General features: G+C 41.7%; 1 protein-coding gene across 3 annotated transcripts in view; it reads right to left on the bottom strand.

The window, feature by feature from the left end:
• WFDC1 (WAP four-disulfide core domain 1) overlaps positions 1-7,764 on the bottom strand; it is a 47,449-nt gene extending 39,685 nt beyond the window's left edge. For all 3 annotated transcript variants that reach the window (XM_044660553.1, XM_044660554.1, XM_044660552.1), the window contains exon 1: positions 7,308-7,764. In XM_044660553.1, the coding sequence (XP_044516488.1) occupies positions 7,308-7,463 (156 nt within the window). In that variant the 5' untranslated portion in view covers positions 7,464-7,764. The remainder of the gene's footprint in view (positions 1-7,307) is intronic.
• Between the last annotated feature and the right edge of the window lie 2,055 nt (positions 7,765-9,819).

The following is a 9,819-nucleotide window of genomic DNA, read 5'->3' on the forward strand; positions in this document are numbered from 1 at the left end:
AAGGAAGGAAGGAAGGAAGGAAGGAAGGAAGGAAGGAAGGAAGGAAGGAAGGAAGGAAGGAAGGAAGGAAGGAAGGAAGGAAGGAACTGGGTTATCAAAATGTTTAAATGAAAAAGTTCCATGGAGCCCTGTATTAAGAATCCTTGATCTAATCCAGCCCAGTCTTCCTACAAAGGAGGAGCCTTTGGCACAAGGAGGGAAATGATTTGCCCAATGTCACACAGCTAACAGGTGACAAAGTCAAGGACCAAGATTCAAACCAGGTTCTCTGACTTCCAAATCGAGTGTTCTGTGCACTAATTCACGTTGCCTCCAAGGCTTCATTGAATTCACACAACCTAGCAGGATTTGCTTGCAAGTCTCTTTAAAATGCTTGGTGAGCGTAGACCCTGCTTGGCCTTGACCTGGATTTCCTAGCCTTAAACTCTGGGCTCAGGTTTTCTCAGGGTTTGCCTGGAGGGTTGTAGAAGGACCAATCCCTAATTCTGAATAAACTTCTAAAGTGATTTCCTTATAGATGTACTCAGGAAATAGGAGAGGGAGGGGAAGAGTTCAGGCAGGCAGGGAATAATTCGGTGTTACTTAACTCCTAGGCAAAGGCTAATAAGGAGGGCACATTTAGACGAAACCACAGGAAATGACGATCTGCCCTCCCCAGCCTCGTTACCTCCCCCTTGGAGGCCTCTGACCTTCTTTGGAAGATTATAACAGACTTAACGACCCATCTAATAAAAACACAACCCACAACAATCTTTCTTGATGGAGAAAGCAAGCCAATTCTCCTTCAAATACTATTTACTCTTCCTCTGGAATTCAGACGTCAAACGCCTAAATGCATTTCTCCCCAGCACAGAAGTCTCATGGGTCAGGACAAACTCACAGGCACTTTTTCCCAGTAGTCACTACTAGGCTAGTTTTCATAGATCAGGAGGTACCACAGGGTTGATCTGGGCTGGAGCCCACACAAGGAGAAATTACATATTCATGACCATGAAATAAAAACCACAACGAATTGGGGGTCCAGCTCAATTCCCCACCTAAAAAGTCATGTGACCTTGGATCAGTTATTTCACCTCTCTGGGATTCCTTCCATTTTTTCTTCTGCAAAATGAGAAGGTTGAGCTGGGCTACCTATGGTGTCCTAGCCCTCTAATGGACTATGTGACTGCTCTAATATTACTCGAGTTCCTGGCTCTCCAGACTTCCTCTCCGGAGCCACAGAAACCTCTTCACCTCTGTACTTCTCACACTGGAGGTACCTTCTGCCCTTGCTGCCTCTTTCTCCAGTTGGCTGCTTCCTCCCAGAACCTCCATGCTAATGGACCAGACAAGGGTTCATTTTTCTCCGGGCTCTACTCCTGACCTTTCTGCTCTCTCTTTCTGCTGGTATTTGTATTCCCAGCCCTTAGCACAGTGCCCAGCAAACAGTAAGGGCGTCATTAAATGCTTGTCGATGCCTGATAGGAGAAGAAGTTTGACCTGACTTCACATGTACAATCAATATCCAATAACTTGTCTTCTCAAGGAGACCAGAAGGGCAGGAGGAAGGGAGCAAATTTGGAACTCAAACAAAAATTAAAATTGTTATTACAAATAGTTACATGTAATTGGGATATATTTAATGATATAAATAAAATAGGTTTAAAAATTAAAAATAAATAAACAAACAAACAGATAAATAAATAAATGCTCGGTGATCTGTTATTGGAATGGATGGATGACTTCATGGAATGGGCATAGGAAACTGCACTGTAATAAGACTCAATGTACACCTTAAATAGAAGGAAGGGAGCCTGGAGGTCATCTAATCCAAAGATCCTCCTTTTATAGATGAGAAGACTGAGTCACAGAACTGTTAAGAAATACATTTGCAGAATTCTTAAGTAACAGAACTGGGATTCGAACCCATACCTTACGGCTCCAAACTCAGTGCTTTGGATTCAGCATCATGCTGATTTCTACCATGCCATGCCATGTTTTAAGGGAAAGAACTGCCAATCATTTAACATCTGTCTCTGAATACCTTTAAAGAAGAGCTTTACTAAGCATGCTATTTCAATCATTCCTCACAACTCTGTGCGGAAGGATCATAGCTATAGAGCAACACTATTATTTGTTATAATATATATATTTATATGTTATTTATAATATGATATTATAATTATTGTTATTGTAATAATGATAGCTAATATTTATGTAGAGTATAGACAATATTATTTTAAATATTAAAAATAGAAAATTATGAATAATAATAATAGCAAGTGTTTATGTAAGGCTCAAGTTTTATCTAAAATATACTATTATTATTATTACAATAATAACTAGGATTTATATTGTTGTGGTTTGGTTTTTTTCCATGTTGTCTGACTCTTTGTGACACCATTTGACGTTTTCTTGGCAAAGATACTGGTGATTTGCCATTTCCTTCTCCAACTCATTTTATAGATCAAGAACCTGAGGCAAGCAGGTTCAAGTGACTTGTCCAGAGTCACATGGCTAGTCAGGGTCTGAGGCAGGATTTGAACTCAGGTCTTCCTGACTCTAGGCAGGGAACTCTGCCTACCTCACCACTTAGCTGACCAGTATTTATATAGGGGTCAAATATAATATTATTTAAAATATTATAATTATTGTTACTATAACAATAATAGGCAGTATTTGTTTAGGGTTTCAAGGTTCACAAAGTGCTATATATATATTTATAATAGCCCTGTAAGGGAGGTGATATTATTATCACCATTTTAAGATGAAAGGGCAGAAAAAGGGTAAGTAATCTTTTACAGAGTGCCTACTATGTGTCAGGCACCTGCTAAGAGCTTTTTACAAATAGCATCTCACTCGATCCTCCCAACAACCCAACAACCCTTCAAGAAAGGTTATTAGCCCCATTTGACAGTTGAGGAAACTGAGGCAAAGAGAGATTAAGTGAGTTGCCCATGGTCATACAGCTAGGGGGCAGGATTTTAATTCAGAGCTCTCTGCCTTCAGGTTTAGCTCTTACCCACTTAGCTGCCTTTTTCTAAAAAAATAATTAAAACCTTTACCTTCCACCTTAGAATTGATATTGTGTATTGGTTCCAATGTAGAAGAGCAGTAAGGGCTGGGCAGCAGGGTTAAGTGACTTGCCCAGGGTCACACAACTAGGAAGTGTCTGAGGTCATATTTGAACCCAGGACCCTTCATCTCCAGGCCAGGCTCTCTATCCATTAAGTCACCCCCTAGCTACCTTTCTGAAAGAATCTTAGAATCATCTAGTCCAAGCCCTTCATTTTACACTGGAATCACAGAGAGGTTAAGTGATCTGTCCAGATAGTAAACAGCAGGGCTGGGATTTGAATCCAGGACTTCTGACTTTAGATCCAGTGATTTTTCCTGAATACTACAGCAGTTCCTTTCATAAGATCCTGTGATTCCACGTTTATTGTTCTGAGCAACCTCATAGCACTGAAGTATAAGATTTTAGTTTCATCTTAGCCCCTACTTATAATCAAACAGCTTTCTATAAGCTGAACTTTCCCCCCTAGACTGTCCAGGGCCCCCTTAACTCTCACAAAGAGGGTACCAAGAGACAGCTATAGAATTTTAGGTCATTACCCATCTTCATGATTTCATAGGTCCCTCCTGACTAATTCCACTGATGTACAGAAATCCTCTCATCTTACAGATGGGAAAACTGAGCTCAGGAAGAGAAAGGGAGAGAGCAAAGTCACTCAGCAACACAGAATGAGGATTTAAACCCCAGTTCCCCTCCCCAGGCTCCTACTCAGTGTTTTTTACATGTTACTTCTCTTTCCCTCCTAATTTTTCACTTTGGGGTTTGCCTGATGTTACCTAGTAAGCTAAGCAAGGTATTCAACTTTGTCCCAGAAATCTCTACCCACTCCATTCAATGAAGGCTCTTGAAGAAATGGAAGCATCCTCAAACCATGCCTCCGTGATAGAGACACACACCACAAGAAGTGCCACGAGAAGGCTCAGGATGCTTGGAAAACAGTCAGCATTCGCCTCTCTGAGCTGAGCTGGCCACCTCTCCAGAAAGTTCTCTAACCATTTACAAACAAATAGCTTCCTGCTCTATTCCAAGACGCCCTCAAGTATCTGGTTTACATTGTGAGCAGAAGAGGCTAAATAGAAGATGTTGGCATTCTGGAGCTCAAGGAGGGGGCAGGGAAAGTGCTGGAGCTTTTCCTCCTGTTCCCTGGGGAAGGGATGGGGGTGGGCGACCGGCTTCGTGGCCCTAGGAAGTATTGGGACCTGAGCAACATAAAAGCAGAAAGGTCTGAGACTTTCAGGAAATTAACTGGCACCAGAATGCAGACAGTTGTGCCAAATCCACTAAAGCCTAGCAAGGTTTTCTATTGGGCATCACAGTGAAACTTCAAACGAGGCAGTGAAACTTCGGGGGCTGCTGCCAAGTTCTCACAGAACTTTTGAAGAGTGATCGTCAAACCCATAAGGCTGTATATACCAGGGAGAGGGCACAGCCAGCTCTCAGGGAGCAGTCTGCAACTGCCATTACATCATCCTCTGGGAGCTTGGTCTACTGAATATTTCTCTGTCCTCTCTGTCTCTCTCTGTCTCTGTCTCTCTGTCTCTTTGCTTTCCTCTCTTTCTTTCTCCCTCCCTTCCTCTCTTCTTTTATTTCTTTTCTTTCTCTCCCCTCCTTCCTCCCCCTCTCCCTTCTTCCTTCCCTCCTTCTTCCTTCCCTCTCTCTTCCTCTCTCTCTTTCTCCCTTTCTCTCCCTTTCTCCTCCTTTCTCTCCTTCCTACCTTCCTTTTTTCCTTCCTTTCTCCCTCTTTCTCTCTCTTATTCTCTCCTTCTTGCCCTCCTTTTCTTCCTTCTTTCTTTCCTTCCTTTATCCTAAACATATTTTATTATTATTATCACATAGTAAGTGTCTAAGGACAAATATGAATCCAAGTCTTTCTGACTCCAGATCCAGCACTGGGTCATCTAAATGCCTAGGATGACTTTGGAAACTCTTTCCACCTATAATGATTGGTAAATTTATGCATAGATTTCAAATTGGAAGGGAATGTTAGGGATCAACTAGTCTAACCCCTCATTTTATATATTAGGAAACTGAGGCCCAGGAAAGAGAAGGGATGAGCCCAAAGTCACACAGCTAGAACATGGTGGAAGCAGAAAGAAAATTTAGGTCTCTCATCTCCCAAATTCATTTGGGTCACCAGTTTTACATTGGCCATCATTTATAAATGTTATTGCCTTTCTTTTGAATATCACCCCCTCCTTCTAATGGGGATAATAAAATCTGCTCCATTGGGGATATCTTAGGGATATCATTGGATGATATATGTAAAAGCCCTTTAAATTCTTAGGAATAAAGAGCTCTCTATAAGTCACAGGAATAAATCTTCTTGTCAGAAGAGAAAAAAGAAAAGGGCACAGAGGAGACTCAGACTGGAGAACAGACTCTCTGATGAGAATATATTCTTATTATGCTACTCTACAAAAATCCCCACTCCAGCCAGATTGCTTTCCCAACTCTTTTCGCCTTTTTATTTTGCCATAGAGGGCCTAGGCTGGAGTCAGAAAGACTCATCTTCCCAAGTTCAAACCTGACCTCAGACACTTACTAGCTGTGTGACTCAGGGCAAGTCACTTTATCCTGTTTGCCTCTGTTTCCTCATCTAGAGCAGGAAATTGCAAACCCCTCCAGTGTCTTTGCCAAGAAAACCCCAAATGGTGTCACATGACTGAAAAATGACTCAACTCTGCTCTTCTCTCCTTAATCATTGCCCATCCTTCAAGGTCCACCTAGGATCCCACTCTCTAACCACACTGGTCCTTCTCCCTTAACTTGCTTTCTTTTGATACAGATCACCCACTATCTTCTACAGGTAGTATATAGGCCTCATCTCCCTTATAAAACTGTGAGGTCCTCTTAGGGCATTAGAAGCATTTCATGAATCTCTGTAATTCCAAAGCACCAGGAAGAATGCTTTACACACTGTAGAACTCAGCTTTACACACTGTAGAACTCAGGAACGGTTGTTGATTCTTTGGGTAAGTCAAAGTATTCAGTTTCATTTCTCTTTGGTCCTTCGGACAGATGTCCTTATTTAGGAGCCTTTTAGTAGTCATAGAAAAAAGAAATTTTAACTTTCATATTTTTAGGTTTTTTTCCCTTTCTTCCCCCCTTCTCCCAAATACCCCAGTAGCTTTGACATCACACAGTCTCCAAAATCTTCCACAGATACATCAGTTCACATTAACATTCAGCTCAAAAAATCTTCAGTGGCTCCCTATTGTTTACTGAGTCAATTTCAAACTTCTCTATTGACTGTTCTAATTTCATAATGTCATTCTAACTTAATCTCCTATTACTTTATTCCTACAAAATCCATTTACCCAACAATCTGGACTATCTTCTCCCCCCCCCCAAAAAAAAACCCTTCCCAACAAGGGCTTTGGCTCATATTATTCCCAATCCTTGGGATGTCTTCCCCCCTCTGTTTATTGAAGTTCTATCTATTATTTTTAGATCATTTAATCCAATCCCCTCATTTTATAGAGGAGGAAATTCAGATCCAAAAAAGTTTCTTATATACATAGGTCTAAGAAGCACTTGTAATTTGAACCCTGAACTCTTTTGAGTTTGTTCTTCAGACTGAGTCTCCTCTGTACTCTTTTCTTTTTCTCATCTGACAGGAAGATTTATTCCTGCGATTTTTATAGAGTCCTTTATTCCTACTAATGTAAAGGGCTCTCATATATACCTTCTAAGGATATCCCTAATATATCCCTGATGGAGCAGATTTTATTATCCCCATTGGAAGGAGGTGGAGATATCCAAAAGCCACTGCTCTTTCCCCTAACGGCCATCTCAAAAACTACCTCCTTCTGGAAGATTTTTCTGATTTGTGTGTTAACAGTCATCCCAACTGGATCTCACACAGCCTTTCTTTTTTTTTTTTTTTTTTTTTTTTTTGGTACTTCTCTCATCAACTTTTGGTCTGTTATCCCCAGTAAATGTTTAACACCTGCCTGGGGTCACGCTTTTAAGTTTAATCTGCATCATTAACTTTTTCTCCATCACTTTCTTGAGACCAGACAACCAACAAAACAATAACTCAAGCTCTGGTTTACAACTTGCAGGTTTCCCAGGTGCAAAATATTCACACGGAAAATTTAACGATCGACTTTCAAAAACCTTTACAATTGGCTCCACCCCCTGCTTCCGCTCCCTTTTCACTAACTTGGGAGTGTATATGTCATGGCCAATAACCCCAGATGCCAACCCACCCAGGGCCAGCTAAGAGATCCTCCCTGGCCCAGGTACTTACTTGGGATTTCTCCGCCAACTTCAGGTGTACGGCGCGTTTCCATAACCCTCTTGCAGAGCCCGTATCTAGTAGCAACAGGAGGATGCACAGAGTCAGGGGGAAGAAGCTTCCCCAGCCCCGAGGCTGTCTTCCCCGTCTGCAACTTCTGGGGTCCATTTTCCTCCCAAGCAATGCGAAGAGCCGAGTCCCAAGCTGTGAAGGCTTCAGAATGGAGGGGGGCAGCCCGGCGCGGAGTGGGCGGGGAGCAGCCTGGGAAGGAGCGGCTCCCACCGTGCGTGTGGTGCCCAGAGCGCAGCGTTGGGGCCACGAGCTGGGGGACTCTTTCTGCTCCGCCCGGCTCGGGGTCCTGGGATCCGGCGCTCGCTCGCCCCGAGCACGTGTTTCTTCTCCCTCAGTGATAGCCTGGGAGATTATTTTTAGTCTTCCTCCACATCTGGCACTCAAGACAGCTACGTTCAAAGCTCCAGCGTCAGATCAGACGACAGCTGCTGGGGGAGGGCGGGGTGGGGGTGGAGGGGGAGGCTTGCTCGCCGACAGACGTGGGCTGGGCAGCCTCTAATAAGCGGCCTTGCCAGGCTTCCCAAGATAATAAGCACTTCCCCTGGACATTCCGTCCCCTCCCAGGAGGTGTGCTGTTCAGCGGGTTTGGGTAGGAGGGGAAAATGTCCCGAACATGGCAGGGGCCTCCGTTTCCACAAAATGCAACAACACATGTAGGAACTTAGCTGTCGCTAATGAAATCAAGTTGGCCTTTTACAACTGGAAAATCTCTTTAAAGGAAAAAGGGAAAAAGTCATAAAGAGCAAAGAGAAGCCACGCTTCTTCGTGACAATAAGAACTCCTATTTCTATGGCACTTTGAGGTCTTCAAAATACTTTTTAGATGAGCTTTACTCTTTCTTTTATGCCCTGGATTCGAATGTCCCCGATAAAGAAAGAAATTGAAACTTAAGAAACAGAGAGGAACTACTTGGGAATGCAATTTGGAGTTATTCTCAGAGTTATAAAACTCTGTATGCTTTTGATCCAGCCACTTAGGTTTCTTTCCTACCGTGATTAAGGAAAAGAAATGATATATTCTAAAATGTCCAGAGCAGCTCTTTCTGTTGTGGCGAAGAACTGGAAACTGAATTGGAATTCATCAGTCATTGGCACACACCTTTTCTCCCTACTTTCCTTATTTCCATCTAGTGAAGTTGCTTCCTTTCTCCAAAACCCATTTTACAGGTAGTCCCCTCAATGGAACTTCCTCTCACACTCTTCCCTACTGAGCTGTAACTGGGAATTTTTGCATCCAGGGCAAATACTATAAAAAGAGTCTAGGATGAGCCGCTTAAAGGGGGTACTTTCAATTGGGATTGGCAGGATACAGAGACTCCAGCAAACTAGGAAACCTCTGATGGGAGGAGGATTCCCTCTGACCCCCAGGAACTGACTTCTTATTAAACTAATCATTTTTTATAACTGAATTTAGAGTCAGACCATCTACTTGTTAGAACAAAGGTCGAAATTAACACAAACGTAGAAGGAAGAAAGAAAGAAAGAAAGAAAGAAAGAAAGAAAGAAAGAAAGAAAGAAAGAAAGAGAGAGAGAGAGAGAGAGAGAGAGAGAGAAAGAAAGAAAGAAAGAAAGAAAGAAAGAAAGAAAGAAAGAAAGAAAGGGAGGGAAGGAGGGAGGAAGAAAGGAGGGAGGGAGGAAGGAAGAAAAGAAGAAAGGAAGAAAGAAAAGAAGAAAGGAAGAAAGAAAGAGAGAAATATATGGTGTATAATTAAAACAACTCTATCTTGAACTCTTTAACCATTATTGATTTTTTAAGATATATGGACAGAAGAAAAGATATCAGTCTAGACTACAGAAACTTAGCTGGCATGGATTTACAAACAAATTTAACAGATAAAGATCAATTATAATAAAATCTTCAAAAGAACTTTAAAAAGCAATTTAGTCAACAAATATTTAGCTTCCTTGTCAAACAGCAAAATGTGACAACCAAGGATGACATCAGTTTACAATAGTAGCCCATTTGTAAAATCTTTTGGAGATAGATGATCCATCAACAAACATTTATTAAGCACCTACTATGTGCCAGGCACTGTGCTAAAGTGCTAGGGATACCAAAAAAATGGCAAAAGATAGTCTCTGCTCTCAAGGAATTCACAATATAATAAGCTGATAGGTTAATAGCCAGAATGAGAAAATTATAAGTTGTATCATCTCATAAAGAGAGCAATGGAGGGTAAAAGCCACTTTAAGGAGAACTTAGTATAAGACCTAACTACCTTAAAGGTATTTAAGGATGAAAATGGAAAGATGGCCAACAAATAATAGAAAAATAAGACAGATCTACAAGGATTTTTAGAGCAAACTCTCTTTTTACCACCAAGTGTAGCAAAGTCTCCATTCTTGAACTCCAAATCACAGTCTCAGACATGCTTATAAAAGAAGCAGAAATGGCACTAAAGAGAAGAAAGATCAGAAACATGATTGAATTAGACCAATTACACATCAAGGAA

This window comes from Gracilinanus agilis, chromosome 2, assembly GCF_016433145.1.
Source record: "Gracilinanus agilis isolate LMUSP501 chromosome 2, AgileGrace, whole genome shotgun sequence".
Classification (NCBI taxonomy): domain Eukaryota; kingdom Metazoa; phylum Chordata; class Mammalia; order Didelphimorphia; family Didelphidae; genus Gracilinanus; species Gracilinanus agilis.